This window comes from Centrocercus urophasianus, unplaced genomic scaffold (genome assembly GCF_019232065.1).
Source record: "Centrocercus urophasianus isolate 14NV4802_14NV808 unplaced genomic scaffold, USGS_Curo_1.0 seq_12, whole genome shotgun sequence".
In the NCBI taxonomy this organism is placed as follows: domain Eukaryota; kingdom Metazoa; phylum Chordata; class Aves; order Galliformes; family Phasianidae; genus Centrocercus; species Centrocercus urophasianus.
This window is the reverse complement of record NW_024884364.1, coordinates 42,583,388-42,603,683: the sequence shown is the minus strand read 5'-3', so window position 1 is coordinate 42,603,683 and position 20,296 is coordinate 42,583,388. Positions and strand designations below refer to the sequence as shown.

Genomic DNA, 20,296 nt, shown 5'->3' with positions numbered 1-20,296 from the left:
CCCTGCAGGCTCTTCAGTGTGATTTTTTTTTTTTTTTTTTTTTTTTTTTTTAATGTAGGGGAATTATGAGTTTCTTTCTAGTACTGGTGCACCACAATATTGCCACCCTGGTACTCGGCAAATGACTTTGGAAGCTTTGCTGCTAGTCATGGGTTTTCCAAATAGCAGCAGTAAGATGAATGTAGGGACACATTCTGGGTGGCTTCCTTGTTGTTAACAGCAGCTCACATGCTGTAGCTAAATCCTCAAGGGTCTTGTCAGTCTGCTGAACATCTCCTGCCAGATCTGAAAGCAGTGTGCTGCAGGAGACACTGACCTTGACAGAGGGAGGAGGGTGGAAAAATAGGTGGTAGCATACTGTTGGCTTTTCCATTACTGCAAAGAGAATAACGGGAAGATGAGGAAGAGGGGGAGTGGGTTGGGCTAGTGAATTAACAGGTGTAGTGAGGAAAATTATTGTTAATTGCTGGGAAAAGAAAAAACGAAAGTTGCTTTGATAGAGGCAAAATATGCCTGATCTTTACATAGACTAGCTTGGTGGTAGGATATATTCTTCCACTGGAAGTCCTGACAAGATTTCCCTTCCTATCTGCTGAAAATGGTGGCTAGTTTTCTGACAAAAATCTTGTCCTGTTGTCAAGATTTTCTTATCAACCTGTAGCTTTGCCTTCTTTCCTATGTGGAAAACTGGCCTTGTAGACTTAGTAGTAAAGTACTGTGTACTTGAGCCACACAGGCTTTTGTTTGTTAAAGTTTGCATCACTGGTGCTCAGGGGTTGCCAGCTATAAATTCTTGCTGCTGTGTGACAACCACAATGATTCTGCTCCTGTTGGAATGGGCTGCAGATGGGATTGCTGCAGTTTCAGGTGATAGAGCTTGGGGCAGCTATGTAGAAGGCAGTGGTCTTCAGGGAGGAGTCCTGTCATCTGGCTGTAGGATAGGGTGCTGGGGCAGTGTGTTACAAAACTCCTCCAGCCTAGAGAAGCTTCTTCTGTCTGTAACTTTCACCCCATAAGTATTGATTAAGAAATTTGAATGTCCTAAATTATCATACTGTTGTTTTTGTTTTCATAGATACACAAGTGAGTTGGCAGGATATTAATGTGGAAATATTAATATTAAAAGTTTGAGAAGCCTTTTCCATTTTTCACTTTTCTCCCTTTTACAGTCATGAAGCTGGCCATTATGCAGAGCACCAGCTCCCAAAGGGACTTCATCAGAGAAGATTCCCTCACAAGAAAGGGATTGACACTGTATCTTGACAGACATTAGATTTTCCAGACCCCATCTATCATTGCTCTGTGTGAGCACAGGGATGCATGTAATGCAGTGCAAGATTAGAACGTAGTTGATACATATATGTCTAACAGACCTGTTGGCATTTGGAAATGATCATCAAGTGGTGCATTTTATATCTTAGAACAGGTGCTTGGAAATAAATAAGCTCAAATGAAGTAAGTTATCTTCTCAAAAACATCACCCTTTAAGTCTTACTGAAGTTCAGAAAGATTTTTTTTTTTAAATGAGACTAAAGAATTCTGTGGTTGGTAACAAGGACAGTTGTTTCCTTCACACAAAGAGGAAGGCATGCAAAGTTAAACAGAATTACTATGGTCAACAAGCTATTCATTTATTCAGCTTTTATGACTACTTGAAGTGGCATCTAACCTGTGTTGCAGGCATGCTTTTAAGATTGAATATGGAATAAGGAAGATCTCGTACAGTAAAAAAAAAAAAAAAAAAAAAAAAAAAAGGTATGTAAGACATATATGGGACATATATAGGACATATGGTTGTTGTTGTGGGTTTTTTTGGCTTTTTTTTTCCCCTAGCTTTTATACAGGTCTAGATCGGATATTAAAAGAATACTTAGTAGTTTTGCACTGTGTACTCTTTCTAGCACTTTATAATATAAAGTAAACAGTGCTTAGTTGGGCAGCAAAAGCACAACAAGCCCAAGATGCATACTATGGTTGGACATATATAGCTAGCACAGGAAGTATACAAAGAATGTTTACCTCCTGGTGATATCTTGAGGAAATAGGTAGAAATATGCATAACTGGGACACTTTATCACATGTTGACTGATATAAGTATTTAGTTCTACCATTCAGGGATATTGCAGAATAAAGGATGATGATCACTCAAAGGAAACTCAAGGTCAGAATGTTAAATCCTACATGTTTTTGTTTTTTTTTTTCCTTTTATCTCATATACGGTCTTGATATATTAGCTCATGTGAAACTGCTGCTTCTCTAAAACTTTTTGGTTTAGTTTACCATGCCTTCTATATGATTTGGTGCCAAGGTGTTTGTAAGCATGCCTAAGAAAATGCATGAGAGCATCACTTTGTCCTGTGCTGCCTACTAGTAAAGATCTGAGAGCTGTTGCTGATGACTAGTTTTCTGTGATGTCTCTGGCCTCTTTCTACATTAATTACCTGGAAGGCTGAGAGTGGTGTGCATCCTCCTCTGCATTGATGTTTCTGAATATTCCTCCCCCAAAACAGCAAAATGTAGGAATTTCAGGTTTTCTTTATCTTAATCTCTGCATTGGTTAAGTAAATGGGTGTGCACAGGTGCATTAGAAAATATTAGTAGCATTAAACTGCAGCATTTTGCACTAATGTATGTAGTGTGTAACACTAATGTTTGATGAAATAAATACCTCATCCTGTCTTTGTGAAGAGCTTAAGGAACAGAGGCTTCATGTCATTAATTTAGAACTATGCAGTTAGTAGTTGGGGAAAAAATATATATATTAATTTTGTGTGATGTATGCACACATTACTTTCTACGTGTGTGCTCATCTCTTTTTCCTGGGGATATAGCATTGATGAGTCTTAAGAGACAGTAACATGTCGCTGTAGATTAATTCAGTCTTTGAAGGCCTTAATTCCTGCTTACTGCTTTTTGCTCATATGGATAAATTATATGAGCAAATGATTATGCAAAATGAGAAGCTAGTGAAATTATAAGATGTCACTTAAACAGATTTTTAAAAATTTTTTTATGTAATTACAAATTATGCAAAGCTGAGGACGTTATTTTGGACAGTGTATTGCCAAAGAAAATAGGAAACTAATGAATGTATTTTCCCGTCAATCAGTCATGTAAGAAGCACTCTCAATTTACATGTTTTCATTTTATATTATAAATTTTACATTATGATGTGTATTACTCTCTTTTAATGAGAGAGAGTTGGGAAGAACATGCTTTTGAACTTACACTTGCATCTACTTTTCTTAAGCTTTTTACTTTGAATAGAGTTTGTAACAGGTTGTCTTAGAAAAGAAGCTGTAATGTTTTTGACTTCTTAACATAGATGGGATCTGTGCATAGCAGTAATAAAATTGTAGGGCTGTTTGTAAAGTTATCTGTACATGTTCTGTCCGGCAGTGGGTAACCTCCTTAGGGTTCTGTCTCAATCCTGAATAAGTCCTGGAAGAAAGTGGACAGAACCTGTGTATGCTTGATGGTCTTGTAGGTGATATAAGGAAGACTGCATGTGGGAGAAGGAAGAGCAACTTGGAGCATAGGTGGAAGTCATCATGTAGGCATTCCCAGTCTAGGCTACTATCTTGTCTGCTACTGCTCTGGAGAGAGGCTGAGTGTCATTGCAGCCTGACCTAAGAATTGCTCATGTTTTGAAATGAATTGCTTTGTTTTAACTAAACTTCTGGGACTCGTGGAATCCATAGACTGTGTGTGATGGTATCACCATATAAGTCTTGAAGGCTTATCTGAACTATTAGCTGATTTCTGCCATAGTGTGAAGCAGTGTATAATACTGAAGTAGACTATATCCTTGACAACTGTGGTGTTGTTTCTTCAGGAACATGATGTTCCAGCTTGCTCCAAAAAAGTTGTATTTTAGCGTAACAAATTCTTGGCAGAAAAGCTGGCTTTCATGGAGAAGAACTTTAATAAAGGCTATGGCAGAGCTTATTTGACTATTTTGCGTAATAGCATATATTAGCCCATGTGAGGGAGGGAGAAGAGGAGGGCCCTTCTTGTGACAACAACAGTGTGTTTAATGTGGCTGCCCCAGAGTGCTCTGTGAAAACGCAAACATGTGAAGGCATTTGAAAGAACAACCAGTACTTAGTTATTTACTTGGTTAATGTCAGGGGTATGCTTGGCTTACATAAACATCTTTTGACTGTCTTACACGTTATACTTGTTTTTTCCGTTTAATATATGATTCATTTATGTTTTGCAGAGCTGTAGGATGGTTGCTGAGGCATCCGAAGTACTGCTGTAAGAAAGTAATGAATATTAGAAGTATAGCTTTCCCTTTCTTCCTGAAGTGCCTCCTACACATCACACTATTTGACCAGCAGTTTTAAGTTACAGATGTTTCTTTGTCATGTGGAGGGGGATGTACAGCTTTTTTTCTGCCCACAGCTCTAAAGGCATCCCAAATCTCAGACTGTGCCGGATTGTGCAAACTTCTGTTCAAGAGAGCTTTGAGCCTGGGAATTGCATGGGCGTTGCGATACAGGAGAGTGAGCGGGAGTTCACTCAAGAGTTTGGGGAAACTTTCTTGCCTGCCTGCTGTAAGCTGAGACACTTGACAGCTTTGCACTTCCTTTAGTCATATGTGATCCTATCAAGTACAGCTGCAAATAATCATGGAAGATGATGGAAAGCTACAGAAAATTGGACTTCTCTATCTCAAGTCCGGAGGGGATTTCAGCCTCCTTGTTCCTTCTAGCTATTGGAGAAGCCAACAGCACACTTACTTAGACAAAGCCTCTGGGAATATAGTGGTTGCATTTCAATGCTTGCAGTCATCTCTTGTTTTATCACTGTTGCAGGGTGCAGGACTTTGCATTGGGCAGGTGCTGTGTGTCAGTGGGCATAGAGTTGAGTGCAGATAGTGGGCTTGCACAAAGCGAATTGGGCCCTTGCTTGCTTTCCTTTGATCTGGCATTGTCCCGCTGGTGCTGGGCTTGATTCAGGCCATGCTGCCTGCAGCATGTTTGAACATTGTTAGTGCTTACTACATCCTTGGGAGGCATGCTAGAGGAGTCTTAAAGACATATGCTGGTGTTGGATGGACAGTTGCTCTCTTTGTAAGCTTTTTTTTGCACCAGTGCAAATATACCAGTACAAATAAGCCTCTAGAAGGCTTATAGGTGAGAAGAACATGTGGAAAAAATCTGTACTCTCATAAATTGCTTTATATTTTAGGCAAAACGAATTAGCAATGAAATCTTTCCATATAGATGTATGGTAGCAGTTCCTCTGATGTATGGTAGCAGGCGCTTAGAAAACATGAAATCCCTAAAGGAGTAGAGATGCAGGCAGATGTACAATGAGCCATGTGGAAAATGGGAACATTTGAAAGTAAAACAAATTTCTGATGAAACACAAATAGATGTAATAGGTTTTAGTGAATGGTACTTAGAAACGCAATTTTGTAATGCAAATTGAAAACAGCCTGTATGTTGAGACAGGTGCAACATGTTCTAGTTTGCTTCTGGTAATTGGTAAAGAAATGTGGTACCTTGAGGGAAGAAGTTAAGGATTGATTGGATCCCAAAGGCTTTTCTTTTTGAGGTGATCTGCAATCTGAACTACACATCAAGAAAGGGAAGGAGAGTGCAAAGTGAAATAGAATAGAAGTCAAGCTATTCAGCAGGCATATGCCGTTATTGGCTAGCATGTTTGAATCTTGTGGAGAACTGGATCTCCGTGTATATTACTTTGTGTAAAGTCTGTCATCATGGAATCCTGAATACGACCAGACTGGCTGCATTCTTCTGTATCATAAAAATATATTCGTCCTAGCATTCAGAGTGACAATGTCACTTGCGTTCTTCTCTTGCTTTTTATAAGAGTTTTATTGGTATATTTCATGTCCTCTAAGCTGTTTTAGAGATCAGTGGGGCGTATGTTAGTGTACGATAGAACTTGAGATGATAAGGGGATTCTGTCTTTGAAATTTTTTGGTGGAATTTGATTCAGTGTTTCTAGTTATGTAATATTGATAATAATTGGGTAACTTGTTGGAGAAGTTATGGTTTTGGTACTGCACAGTACTAAAAGAAACAACTTTATCATTCTCAGTCTTTTCTTAGTTCTGAATACAAGAGGGATTCCTTCATAAAAATTAAAAAAGAAAAAAAAAAAAAAAAAGGAAAAAAAAAAAAAGGAAAAAGGAAAAAGTCCTTACTGTTCAGATGTTTGTAGTTTATCCCTTGATGTCTCCTGAACTGTGCTGAACTTCTGAGTCTGAATTTAAAAGCTGTCATTTTACACATTCAATTATGAGGATGAATGCATGCGTTCTACCATCCCCATTGTGCCTGCCCTGTGCCCCTGCGGCTGGATATAGTAGTGTTTATCAGGAGCAGTGCATGCTTTCCTTTGATTAGCTTCGTTTGAGGGATTCCTGATTTTTAATGATGCTGTGGGTTGTTTGGCAACGACTAGCAAAGAGATTTCCGCTGCTGTTATCAGCCACACTAACTTTTCAGCGCACTTCAGCATTTCTGGTGTGCAAAGGCCACAGCTGGAGTTGAACAATGTAGTTGTTTTAATCCAATATAAGAGTCCTAAATATGACAATAATTATAACCTCTTACACTGAGAACAATATTGATAATCAGGGGTACTATTTCTTGAATTTCAAAGAAATGTAGCTCTACATTGGATGTTGCAGAATTGTTTGTGTTTTAAGATTTCAAATACTTAGCAAAACTCGTATGTGTTATGTAGAGATTTGGGTTTGGTATACAGATGGGCATAATGGTAATAAAATGCTCAGAGAAATATGAATAATGACATTTATCAACAACTAAACACAACTCTGGGAATTATTTTCATAATTAACAAGCTGAACTTTCATAATAAGCCTTCAGTCTAACAGCTAGGACTTGTTTTACTGAAAATCTCATCTATTAGATACTGAACCCTGTTTGGTCTTGTATACCTTTAAATCATGTCTGTAGTTAGTCTGTATACATAGTTCTTCCTTCTCTATGTTTTAATTTAGTTTTCTTTTTCTCAAGAAAACCTTTTTAAAAATTGGTGCAAGACTTCATAAAGTGGAGCTATTGATGAGCCAGGTATGATCTGCTCAGTCTTAATGTGTCTGCAGTTTTTTGATGGAAAAAAAATATTGCAATTTATTGCCAACACTCTCATATAATGAATATTTTTCCAGGTCTCATAAAAGCTCATGATTGAGAAATGAGGATGTATTTGTAGTCACAGGAACAGTAGATGTTTCAGTGGTAAATTACTAGAACAGGACTTGGTTTTTAATTATGAAACTAGTACTGACTCTGGACAGTGCTTCTTACCCAGATTGGATTTCAACTCAGGACCTTTGCAAATGCTCTCTTTGGCTTCCCAGATCTTATCTAGGAATGTTCATATGAGACTGAGCATTAATTTTTGCTGCCATCCTATCATAAGTAGACGTTTGCTATCTACTGCACTTAAAATATCTCTGAGAACTGTAACATCTGCTTGTCAAATACAATGCCCAGGAGGTGCTGCAGATCCCAAAGCATCCCTAAGAACAGAAGAGTATAATTTTTTACCTCTAAAGTGGGGAATGGCAGGCTGGTCTTGCTCATGATGGCTGGAGGATGTGGAGAGTCTCCAGATGTTCATCTCCCATGAAGAGATTGTGGTGAAGTCTTTCCTTTTTTATGTCTTCCCTCACATTCTAGTTCCCTGACAGCGGATGTCTGAATGCGTGTCCCATATGGGAACTGCCGGCTCTGGGTTGCTGGCCGTGTCCAGAAACAACCCTCTGCTTGAACTGAGTGAAGTACGGAGAGGTTTCTTGTTTGCTGATCTTGCTGTTTGGCAGAAGGAAAGGTTTTTTTTAATAATGAGACTAAATTAGTAAATTTATGTTCATGTTATTAGTTCATGTAGGGCATAGTCTTCCCTTTTAGACTGAAAGCTGGATTAGTCTGATTTACAAATGTTCACTTCTGTTTAAGAAAGCAGAATATTTTCCTCTCCCCTGCAAAATTATTCCATGTGTTGTGTGTATGTTATCGCTCTTCAGTAACTGTGGGGTTTAGAGAACAAGGACATACCAAGGGAAATTATCAGTTTACATCCTTGTTCTGATTTACCAAGGAGGCACAAAAATATAGTCCTCTTTCAAAGTTTCAGGTATGAAGGTTAGACCTGTAATGTTCATAATGCTTCCTTAACCCCAAGGTGGAAAAAAGATTAGTAAGTACACAAGCTCTGTCAATTTCATTGTAGTTCTCCTGAAGAACCTAAAGGAAAAAAAACTAAAGAAAAAATTTCTTTGCCACCAATTTGGGGAATAATTTTCTACCTAGTTGTCACTGTATTTAGAGCTGTATCTTGTCTTGTAGCTGCTGAGCAACTGATTAGAAATCTCGGAGTAGATCTCACTGTAGAAGAAGGGTTTTTTTAGTCATATTTTGTAATACTTATTTAGGGGTTCACTGGTCTCTTAAAGAGACACTGATACATGAAATTAATAATTTACTTCTGTTTGAATTTTCAGAGGAAACAAATTCATACCTTAACTGTAGTGGAGATGCACTATCGCTGTATTGCATACACGTAATCCATGTCTCAGATAGTCTGTGTCCTTGCCATGCATTCTGTTAAGGACCTAGCAGATAGCTCACTTCTTACAGAGGCATCCCCTGAGAGGAGGGAGGGAAACTGAACTTCTTGAAAAGGAGCAGGTGGTAGGATCAGAACTGAGATGTAAATGGGAGATGAAAATGACCCTTCAATGAAATACCTCTGATTTACCACAGGTGTGCATAACATTCTGGCTCTGAGCTAGATGGTTGTTGATGATTTTTCTTGCTTCAAAAGATAACCCCATACATGCATGAAAATAAGATAATACCTCAGAAAGATCATGGAGTGTGCGATTGTGTTATTAGTTAGAAGACTGCAAACACAGAAGATTTCCCCAGAGAGCAGCACTGCATCTTGCAATCTTTTTCCAGAAAATCTTATGAGTAGAAAAATGAAATTAAACATTTCCCAATCAGTTTCTAACGTGCCACTGTAATAACAGGAATTCACTTCATAGAAATCTGTCCAATTTCGCATCAGTGAGCGACTAAAAATCTTTAATGATTTGATGAACTCCAGCTTGGCTTACAAAAGGCAGAAATCAGTGACAGAATAGAAAGAAAAATATATAGCTATGGTACGTTCTGCTTGAAAGAGATTTTTATTTATTTATTTATTTTTTAATATGTTTAAAGCGCTGATTTCTGAGTAGTTTCCTTTGGAAAGCTTTTCTTTTTTTGCCTCTCTCCTCACTTTTGTTGTTGCTTATTATTTGTTTAGTCACATAGGATATAGCTTGCTTTAAACTCAGTGAAGAGTATTACTCCTTTTTCTGTTAATGCAGAGAACAGTACATGTGCAAACACAGTACCTCAGTGGTATTCTGGCTGAATAAATGTGCAATGCATTTACTTTCTGTCATAGAATCATGGAGTTGCAAAGGTTGGAAAATAACTCCAAGGTTATCTTCCATCACATCTAGACCCCTGTTGAGCTGGCTGTGTAATGAGGATGCAGAGGGGTTTAGCAGCAGTGCCAAGCTCCTGGCTGGTAAGCTCAGAGAGAAAGCATCCAGCATAGGGGAATTTGCCTTCTGGGAAGTTTGTGATGTTTCTGGAGCATGAGACTTGAAGACTCTGTCAAAACTCGAACCCAACCACTTACATAGTGGAATATTTCCTTTAAAGAGTAGGTCTAAAAGGAAGAGAACTAACACGATACAGTTTTACATTAATCAAATGTCTGTGCCTTTACATATACTCGGAGAATCCTAGGGTTATTTGGAAGGAGAGGGGGCTGTTGGATATGAGACTGTTCCTCAGTTATTGTCATCACAGAACAATTTCTGCTACACTGAGGCTGGGATCATGCAGTGCTGCAAAAGACAGAATGCTCTAAAGAAAGCTATGCTTTCCCTGCTGGCTTCCAGGGTGTCTCTATGGACCCCTGGCAGTTGATCTTGTACATCTTGTTCTGTCCCAACTTAAATGGCCTTGTAAACCAGGAACGCCTGTTCCTTGCAGTTTGCTGGCTGCTGGCATACAAGCCTGTTTGCCAAGCCTTCGGGGGCTGAAAGGTGTGAATGAGGAGTGCTGACTTCCCTTTTGCGTTATTAGTGTCACCTATCAGTGTGCAGTTTTATTTGCAGAAAGAATTTCTGTTCCTTGATTAAGAGAATGACAGAAATAAATGACTTCGTAAAAAAAGATATGCAGTTTAGGAAGTGAGGGGAAGTAACTGTAGAAAGCTATTCTGAAAATGTCATGTAATCTACAGTTAGGTTTTTTCGTTCTTTCCTGGATCTGTATTTTACGAAATCGGTGAGTCAAGCAATTGTCAGTAATATTTTTGTTTTTTATTTTTTATTTTTTCTTATCTTACACGAACTATATGCGTCTGTGTATGTATTGCAACTGAATGATAAAAATACACGTATAGCAGCAGGAGGAAGAATTTTAGCTTTATTTAGAATTAACTTGCAGTAAGTGTTTACTAAGTGCATCTGTCATATCATTATGGATTTGTGTTGCTAGATTCTTATGTTGGGAATTCTTTTTCTTTTTTTTTGATACCTGATGACGTTGAACATTTTAATTTTATTATTCTCATTCAGTGATCTATTATTCTCATTCAGCAATCTATGTAAGCAGTGTGGGACTTAAGTACAGAAATATCAGAAGTATTTACCGATGTCTTTTTTTAGTCATTCAGCAAAAGCACATCTACAGTCCATTTTAATACATTTTAGATGAGGCATTTTATGTATCGTCAGGCATATTCAATTTCTTTCAAAAAATAAACGTCACTGTATGTGAGACAGTGCTTGTAATGCAGTTATGCAGTTAATTTCTCAAATGGAAATCTTGCGCTAAATACTTTTGAATAAAACAGGTACAAATGTGGATAAATCAAGAAGGCTTTTGTCATACACTTCAGGATGATGGTATCCTGTGTGTGTTCCTTGTGTGAGATTCTATAGGTATGCCTGCACCCTAAAGGAGGTGAAAGAGAAAAGAAAATGCTATGGAAGCCTTATGCTATATGCTTGGTCTCTTGAGAATCCTGCTCAGCAGTCGGATCTTTGCTCTTCCATATATCTTCAGAGTTTTCAGACATTTTGATTAGCAAGTAAAAATGTACTCACTGCCTTACAACGTAACAAGCAGATGCCTTTTCATCATCAGGGAAAGAGAGATGTGCTCCCTGTTGTTTGAAAGCAACTATCAGAAAGGTGGCATCTCTGAAGATGTCTAAATTAGTTCGTTCAAGACTTTGCCAATGCCTACTACTCAGTAGCAATCCTGTTCCTCCATTAGGGGGTATTCAGTCTGATTTAAAGTTTATATGGACCCTCCCCTCCATACTCCCTGAAAAATATAAGTTTTTCTTATTCGCTTTGCACGGAGATACGTGTGCTGGAGAGCTTTCCTAGGCAGGGCTCATCCTCTGAGGCACAGATTGGTTGGGAAGAGATCTGTGACATTACCTCATGCTCTGCAATGCTCTTTGCTCAAGGCAAAAAATGTAGTTGGCAAAACATTGTTGGACTGGCACGAAAAGTGAACAGCTAGAATTGTGGTGGTCCCAAGGCAGAACCTGATCCTGTACAAAAGGAAACCAGCAGAGTATGAACAAACTTATCAGAGCATATCTGATGCTACGTGATTCTGCTGTTTTGCTCATGGAGTACTGTAGTCAAGAGTCCTACGAAAAGGCTGTGGACATGAAAGTCTCTGGGAAATGGCATTTCCAGTAGTGCTTCTCCATCATGTGACCTGCCATGGCAGAGGTGTGCTGGGAGAGAGAATAAGAGACATGAATGTTCTTGATATATTGCATTAAATATATTCACACTCTTGTTGCCTCTTAGTTTGTCTCTGGCACAATTGCTTTCCCTTGTTGCCAGACTCTTACAGTATTCTGTTAACTAATATAATAGTATATACAGCACTCGCAGAAGGCAGTAAGTCTTCCTCCTTTCCCTTGTTCCCTCTCTTCCCCCTTGGATGAAATAGAGGCATTTCTAGTATATGTGTTACTAGAGGCTGTCAGGTGCATGTTCATTAACACAGTATACTGTAAGAATTCAGGGCTATGTCTGAGTTTCAGGAGTAGTTGGTATCATCCAGAGGTGGAAAAGGCATGGCTGTCATAGCTCTCCAAAACTTTAAATTATAACTTATCACAATTGTAATATATATTATGTTTACATATTTATCTTCAAAGATAGGACAAATATTCTCTGTATGTATTTATTTATTCATTACTTCCTATGGCAGTATAGAATATTGTTAACTTTTCTCTTTACTTCTTCCATCCTGTTTCTGCAGGTCTTGATGATTGCTTGCAGCAATATATTAAGAATTTTGAGAGAGAGAAGATTAGTGGCGACCAGCTACTACGTATTACTCATCAAGAACTGGAAGATCTTGGAGTCACACGAATTGGCCATCAGGAACTTATCTTGGAAGCAGTAGACTTGCTCTGTGCACTGGTAAATTTCTTGGGGCGAAAGGGGAGGAAATGAATGGTGTTTGCATATTTGCAGTTTGTGTATTCGAATTTCTAGTCCTAAAAAACATTTAAACAGGTGCTTTTCAATGTATGAACGGTTTAACATTTTAAACCAGAGTCAAGATAACAACATCTACTGCTAGGACAGTGCTTGTTAAATTTACATCAGAGGTTTAAGACTTCCATATCTTTGTTTGTAGGAAAAAAGCCTACCTAAAATCACAATGAGACTAGACAGTGCTATGTTTGGAATGTAAAATACTTAGAATGAGAGAAATCAGAATGTAATAATTGAGTGCCAGTTGCCCTTTAACTGCCTTTTAAACCAACCAACCAACAAACAAAAAAACCTCATGATATTAATCACAGAATCACAGAATTGTAGGGGTTGGAAGGGACCTTCAGAGATCATCGTGTCCAACCCCCCTGCCAAAGCAGGTTCCCTACAGCAGGTAGCACAGGTAGGCATCCAGGCAGGTCTTGAACATCTCCAGAGAAGGAGACTCCACCACCTCCCTGGCAGCCTGTTCCAGTGCTCCGTCACCTCACTGTAAAGAAGTTCTTGTGCACGTTTGTGCAGAACTTCCTATGCTGCAGTTTCTGGCTGTTTCCCCTTGTCCTGTCTCCACTCACCAGTGAAAACAGTCTGGCCTCGCCACTCTGCCCCCCACACCTTAGATATTTATAGACCTGGATCAGGTCCCCTCTCAGTCTTCTTTTCTCAAGGCTGAACAGACCCAGTTCACTCAGCCTTTCTTCATAGGAGAGATGCTCCAGGCCCTTCACCATCTTCGTGGCCCGACCATTAACCATGTTATTTAACCATGTCATATAACCATGTCATTTTTCACTGATCTTTTATGCACTCCCTCACTGTATAGCAAATTATTTTTTAGATGATTATTTACCTGCTTGTATTTCACAGTAGAAAGGATGAGATACTGGAGTGGAAAAAAAAAAAAAGTAAATAATACATAAATCCTCAATGCAGAGGGATTTTGATAATGCTCTTTTCTGTAAGGTAACGTCATGCAAAACTTTGATTATCCCCTCAGTGAGAGGTGTAGTGCTAACTTCACTGTTCTTATGAACTTCTGCATGATTGTAAAGATTGGGCACACTGTCTGCGTTCGTTGCTGTAGAAAGAATTGTGAACAGCTCTGTTAAGATGTACTTGACTGCCTAAAATGGAGTTTTGTAGTTTCTAATGTGGATGATTTTTCCAAGCTTCAGCAGCAGCTTTAAGGAAGCCGAATCTCTGTAGAGGAAATCAAAGATGATACACTGAAAGGTTCCTTAGAAGGGCTTGTGGATTCTCAGTACTCAGCAGCTTTTCTGAATATGATACTATTGGATCTTTGGGATTGACAAAGATTGTACAGGCTTTGGATTTTCTTCTCTAGAGCATTATGTTGTGGAGTGGCTCCGTGTGATGTTAACTCCACCATTTTTAAGTGATGGAAAGTTGTAATCCAAATAAATAAATAATAAATAAATAAAAATTGCTATGGACATACAAGAAGACAGTCACAAAGTACAGACCGTGCAAAGAGAAACAAGAAAGGAAATACTGTAATTAACTGAGACAAAATCTAAGGTAGGGTGAACACTGAGGACGGTTCTTTCCAAGGGAGACAGATTGTGATTCTTTCAAATGTAACCTATTTTCACAGAATGAACCTTGTTTATTAGCTGAAATTTCCTTTTCCCCCCGGATATATAATTACAGATGTTATCATTAGACAAACAGACACATCTTGTATTTGTAGTTCCCTTTTATGAGACAATAGTATGTAGAACTAAATTGTACATAAAATAAGGAATTTCTAGTGAAAGCTTGCAATGCATCCTAAATTCATGCAAAAAGTCTCTACCTTCTCGGTCCATATGGCATATAGTGTTGTCTGCTTTTCTGAGTTGATTTTTAAAAAAAACTTTATCACTGAAACACAATAGCAAGCACTCAGATTTCAACTTCTAATTTAAGTGGAGGCTTTTGCAGTCTCACAATTGGCTGCTGATGGCTCCTCAGGGGCAGAAAATGTGATTGTTATATTGATTTTAGTGGACTTAATTTAAATTTATTGTTCACCAATCGGATAAACCTCTTAGGAAATTTAATTCAGAGACAATCCTTTTGGCTATTCTGATCTTATACTTGCAGGCTTTCTTTTTTTTTTTTTTATTGCATCAATAAGTATCTGTCCTGGTTAGTGCTTGCCTGTTCTTCTGAATTAGCTTCTAATGTGGACTGTATGTTTATGAGAATGCTAAACCTATAAATCTTCAGCACAGGACAACTGCTTGTGCAGGTGGTCACTGTGCTGGGTTTTTGAAATGCAAGTTACCTGACTGTTTCTCCTGTTACACTGGAGTTTAACAGAGGATTCACAATAGAATTTGGCATGAGGCACAGATTCGATCCAAGTGAATTAAGATCTAATTCGATGTTGGAAATGATCAATAGTATGATGGGATAGAAACAGTAATATTAATTTTGCCTTGCGAGCATAATCTCTGATTCTGTACTAATCGTGTCCAACAGATTGCTTTTGATTCTCCTCTCCATTCTCTCTGAGTTGGTGAGTGAACACCTAAAGAGGCTTTTTTTTTTTTTTTTTTTTTTTCCCCCCCCAACTAAGAACAATTGAGGAGGGCAGAACCACCCCTCCTACCAGTCATTCCTGCTCCCATTCTATGGGAAGAGGTTTTTAAGACAGAGACACCATTGGTGAGGGAAGCTTCTGTGTCAGCTGATGTGCTTAGGAGATGCATCTTTCCTGTCCCTCTCCAAGGAGTTTTATGGAGAAGATTTCCTCTGACAATTTCTGCTCTATAGCTGTGGTTGTGGCAAATGGCAAACTGGCTGCTTGTGTTGCATGTCTGCAGTTTGTGGGGCAATGTTTTCTTTCTGGAGGAAAATGAAGGACCTGATCAAGTATGTTTGGTGTGGGCCTGGGTCCTACTTGCCTCAGACAGGCTGTGGAATAGTACTAAAAAGACAAACTGCTGGCCACAGTAATAATTGGGAGCCACTTATCATAAAATCATAGAAGTACCAAGTTTGGAAAAGACCTTCAAGATCATCTAGCTCAACTGCCCATCTACCACCAATATTTCCCTTTTAAACTGTGTCCCTTAATACTACATCTAAATGTTTTTTTGAACACCTCCAGGGATGATGACTCCACCACCTCCCTGGGCAGCCCATTCCAGTGCCTGACCACTCTTTCATAGAAGTTTTTCCTCATATCCAACCTGAACCTTCCCTGGCACAACTTGAAGCCATTCCCTCTTGTCCTGTTGCTCATTATGTGTGATTACCTTTGGTAGTGTTCTTTGAAGGATGTTCTTTTTTGACAGAAGTTGGTAGGTAGCTGTGGTCTCTCTCAGTATTTCCATCCTGTCATGAGCATTTGCAACAAAGGGATCCTCCAGTGTTTGTTAGCTGATAAGAGAACAAATGCTGGACTATGTCACCATCTCACTTGAGTCTCTCTTGGCTGACAATTGCCATACTGTGCTGTTGACGAGAGCAAATATCCTGGGGGTGAGATACACAGGTTTTCTTTTCCTGTGATACTAGAGAGGAGGGAAAGACATGGCTCAGCTGCTACTGCTGTTACAGATCACACTTGCTAATAATATTGCATGCCTTCTCAGCTGAATGCGTCCCATGTAATTAATGTGTTTTGTATGTTTGCACTCTTCTATAGATTATCTTGCTTCCCCCCGCCTTCTTTTTTTTTTTTTTTTAATTTAATAGAAAGTTTATGTCAGAAAGGGCAACTCGAATGAAACATGCTCTGTGTTTAAAAGAAAGAAGAAGGTCTGTGGTGGTATTTCATTGGTAGGAAGATGTTATGTGGTTTTTGGGTCAGACGTTGAGAAAATATCATGATGGAGCTGCTCCTGCAAGGTTTCTATTTCTAGTATTTCTAGCAAGACATGTCTCTTCTCCCTCCCTTTTTGTTCAGTTAGACAGGAAATCCAGACCATACTGGTGACACCATTAGATTCCTGTTTGATGTGGATGTGCATGTTTATTCACATGACAAAATCTCAAAAAAATATTTGACATCTCAGAAATTTGTAAACTAATAAACTCCATACCAAATGCAAAGATTCAGGATAAATTGCAATGAATTAGCTGTTATGCTATGTTTCCTGTGATTTTGGTTGATGAAGAAGATGAAAATAGTTTCATTTGATTATAAAAAAATTTCATTTTTAAAAATGAGGCCATATTTAAAAATATAATGTGAAGAAAAGTCTACTTAGAAAACTTCACAAATGACTTCTGAACTATTTAAAATTTTCTTTAAACAAAAGAAATTAGTAAAGTCCTGTGAGTTTGCAAAAATATTTTTCAGAAAGCCTGAATTTATATATTAAGTAAGATATTCTTACTTAAAAGGAAAACAAAATGGTTTTGCTTTATACAGGATATTGGTTTTAGTTCTCATTTCATACTGGTTACTTAAATCGGTTGTGACTTCACAGGAAGTCATTACACACTGGATATTTCAGTCTGTAAATATGAGAGATTGCGGCAGATGAAACAGCAATGTTACTTGGCAGAGAATATGTTGGGGTGCGCTAATAACACGACGTTACTTGTCATTTACCACTAATACAAAACGTTTAAATGCAAATGAATGTGAAAAATAGATCTACTTCACCCCCTGAGTGATTCAGTTTTTTCGTAAGAATTATGTCCTTTATCTTAATATCATCTTCTTGCCATTTCTCACACAAAAATCCTTTCCTTTGCCCTTATCACTAGTCAAATCTTAGAGCTACTTTGTCAGTAATAGTGAGTATTAGACTTAAACCCTGTAGTGCTAAATGAGGGATGCTTCATTCCAGAATGGAAGCTTGTTTATACTGTAGTTAGGATTTATTGTTAATATTCTGCATGCTCACGGCAGAAGAATTGCCCTTTTTTTTCTCTTGCCCTTTGCAAGTTGAAGTTCTACTTATCTATCAGCTGCTGCCTTGTCTTCAGCCTGAAATAACTTACTATGAAGAAGGAAATTCTCAATCAAAGGTCCATAACCAGATCAATAAAACTAATGAGTTAAAGGCTGTCTGATAGCTGATATTTGTAGCTGTTAGTAAATCTTTTGTGCAGAACTGCAGTAAACCCTGTGGCATGCCAAAGGCAGTAAATATGTCCATATGCAAGGAATGAATGTCCTTCCTCTGATCTGTGTTTGGGTTATTCTGAATTTTAGGCAAGTGCAAAATAGATGCCTTGGTTAAAAGCAGGCCTGTTGAAAAAGACTGATCTTATTTCCTTAGCTGTTTAAGAATTTGGAACTGCATGTAACTGAATACGTAAGTGTTATTTTGAATTCTAGAGAAGTAAGAGGACCTGGCTGACTAAGGACAAAATTACATGAGAAAGTTGGAAAACAAAGAAAACATAATGAACACTTGGTCTTGCAGAATCTGCTGATTGAATAAGAGTAAGGAGCATAGTTACATAATTGCTCTATTAGTGCTACAAAGCATAACTAGGGCTTGGCTTTTTGATGTGTTACTTGATTGTGCTGTGGAAAAAGAACTGCTTTTTTTTTTTCTTTCTTTTTTCTTTTTTTTTCTGGAAGTTATTATTCTGATAGTTATTATTAAAATTTCCTGGGTTCTCATGCACCTGACTTTTTTTTTTTTTTTTTTTTTTCTCCTGACTGCAAACACTTAGGACAAATATTTGTATTCTTTGAAACCATTTGTCTTTTAATCAGTATATATTTAATAGCTGCAGTATATAATGTCATTTGAATGTTCTGGCTTTGTTTCCTTATGTATTTGTTTTCTACTTATGAAATCTGTATGGACTGTGCATTGTCCCATATGTCAGTGCTATTCCAAGGAGGGACAACCTTAGGGTTGGCATTTCATGATTCTGGAAGAAAGGTTGTTAGAAATATATGTAGAAATGCTGTAGGCAGAGCTGATGAGGTACAAAGTTACATAAGGCACCATCCATATGACAAGCTGTGTTCTCAGTTGTTCACAACTTTGATCTTGTAAACTGCCTCATAATTTGTGGGATGTGTTTAGCCAAATGTTTTTGAGAATGAGGTTCAGTAGGGGATGGATTTTACTTAGTTTAAAAACAACTTTGAAGGAGAAGATGAGAATTTTTCATGGGAAAATTTTAGCACCCCAAATTCTGAGGCATGGCTTTGAAATGGCTGCCATGTGCCATGGTATCCCTGTGATGCAGTTTTGATTATTATTGAGATTTTGATTATTATTAAGAACTTCTGCAGGCTTCCTAGGAATAGAGGACTGTGAACTTTGTCATTTCCAGTTTGCTTGTTTAAAAGCAATGAATATTACATGCAGACATGTGTCTCAAGAATTAAATTTGGAAGATGAGAGCTCTGAAAAATAGTGAGGAACAAATGTAAACTTGCCTATGTTATCTTAACTCCACTTCTATAGCCTTATGCTATTTTTACCTGCAGCTTCTGCATCAGTCTGTGAATAAGTGGGGGAAAAAATTGTGTTAGAAATAAAACTTGAATTCATCCTTGTGATTGCTGCCCAAACTAATTGAAGACACCAAGCATAACTGAGATGTTTTATTTCCTAACACATTATATATTGTACAGTATACAGCAACCTAGACTGTAATATTTGTCTTTTCAGGAGATTGCAACTTTGTTCTCCTTCTTTAAAAAATAATGCTTATTGTTCTGTGGCAAATATTTGTCACCATAATCCTTTACTTTCTGTAGCTTGTACAGTAAGAGCAGCCTTTCTCCAAGGGGGCAGCAGAGCTGATTGAAGTAAGCACTGGTGTCTGCTGTGCTCGTCTTATTTTCCTTTTGTCCCAGTTAATCAGTGTTGCAGTAGTAGCCTTGGTTCCCATCTTGCGTCAATTCAGTGAGAATCAACACTGGTCATGTAATGCCTTGCACTCCATATGGCTTCCAGCAGCTTTCTGGGCTGAAAGAGAAGAACCAGCTATTTAAAGAGAGGGGCAGAGAGAACCATATGCTCATTTTTCTCTCTTGGATTGTTTGTGGGAATCATATGATGTTCTTGAACGTAATGTGGCCTTTGTGTTTATGGATATGTAGGCTTTTGTGGATTCATAAAAAGTTCTGATCAGAACACATGTTGTAAGAAATTTTTGGATTTGGTAGTTGGAGTGTGAGTATATCTATATAGTATATTGTGATGAATTCAGACATGGAATTCTCTTGATACTTGAACTTGACATTTTTGTGTCTTTGTGTTGCACTGCAACAGTGGTGGCATACTCTGAAGTGTGTCAGCAGCCTCTAGTCACCATGTCTGAGCCAGCAGAAATTGTTAGCACTGTATGAGATAGAAATGCTCTCCTTTCTAACCGGTATTAGCAATATGAGATGTACTTACCTGCTATAAAGGCTTAAGTGCATTTAATGAAAGAAGAAATTGAGCTCTGATCTGATATTTTTATTTTTTAGTTATTGATCAAACTTGCCTCCAAAAGTTCATTTCACTTCCAAAGTTTGGTAACTTAACTCTCTTTCTAGCCTGTGATGCTGATGCAAGGATGGATGGGCAGAGAGAGAGGGCTAGGCTGGCTTTCCCCACCAATAAAAAATAATCAAAATTAATCACTAGTGATTACAGCTGCTGCTTGTCAGCATGTAAAGAAAAGAGCTACAATTCATCACTACCATGTGAATCCACAGAGAAGTAATTAGTAGGTAAAATGCCTATTAATAGTTCTCAC

General features: G+C 38.1%; 1 protein-coding gene across 1 annotated transcript in view; it reads left to right on the top strand.

The window, feature by feature from the left end:
• Nucleotides 1–20,296, top strand: part of CNKSR2 (connector enhancer of kinase suppressor of Ras 2) — a 191,008-nt gene that overhangs the window by 20,868 nt on the left and 149,844 nt on the right. Inside the window, exon 2 of the mRNA XM_042810178.1 lies at nucleotides 12,372–12,535. Within this exon, the coding sequence (XP_042666112.1) occupies nucleotides 12,372–12,535 (164 nt within the window). The remainder of the gene's footprint in view (nucleotides 1–12,371; nucleotides 12,536–20,296) is intronic.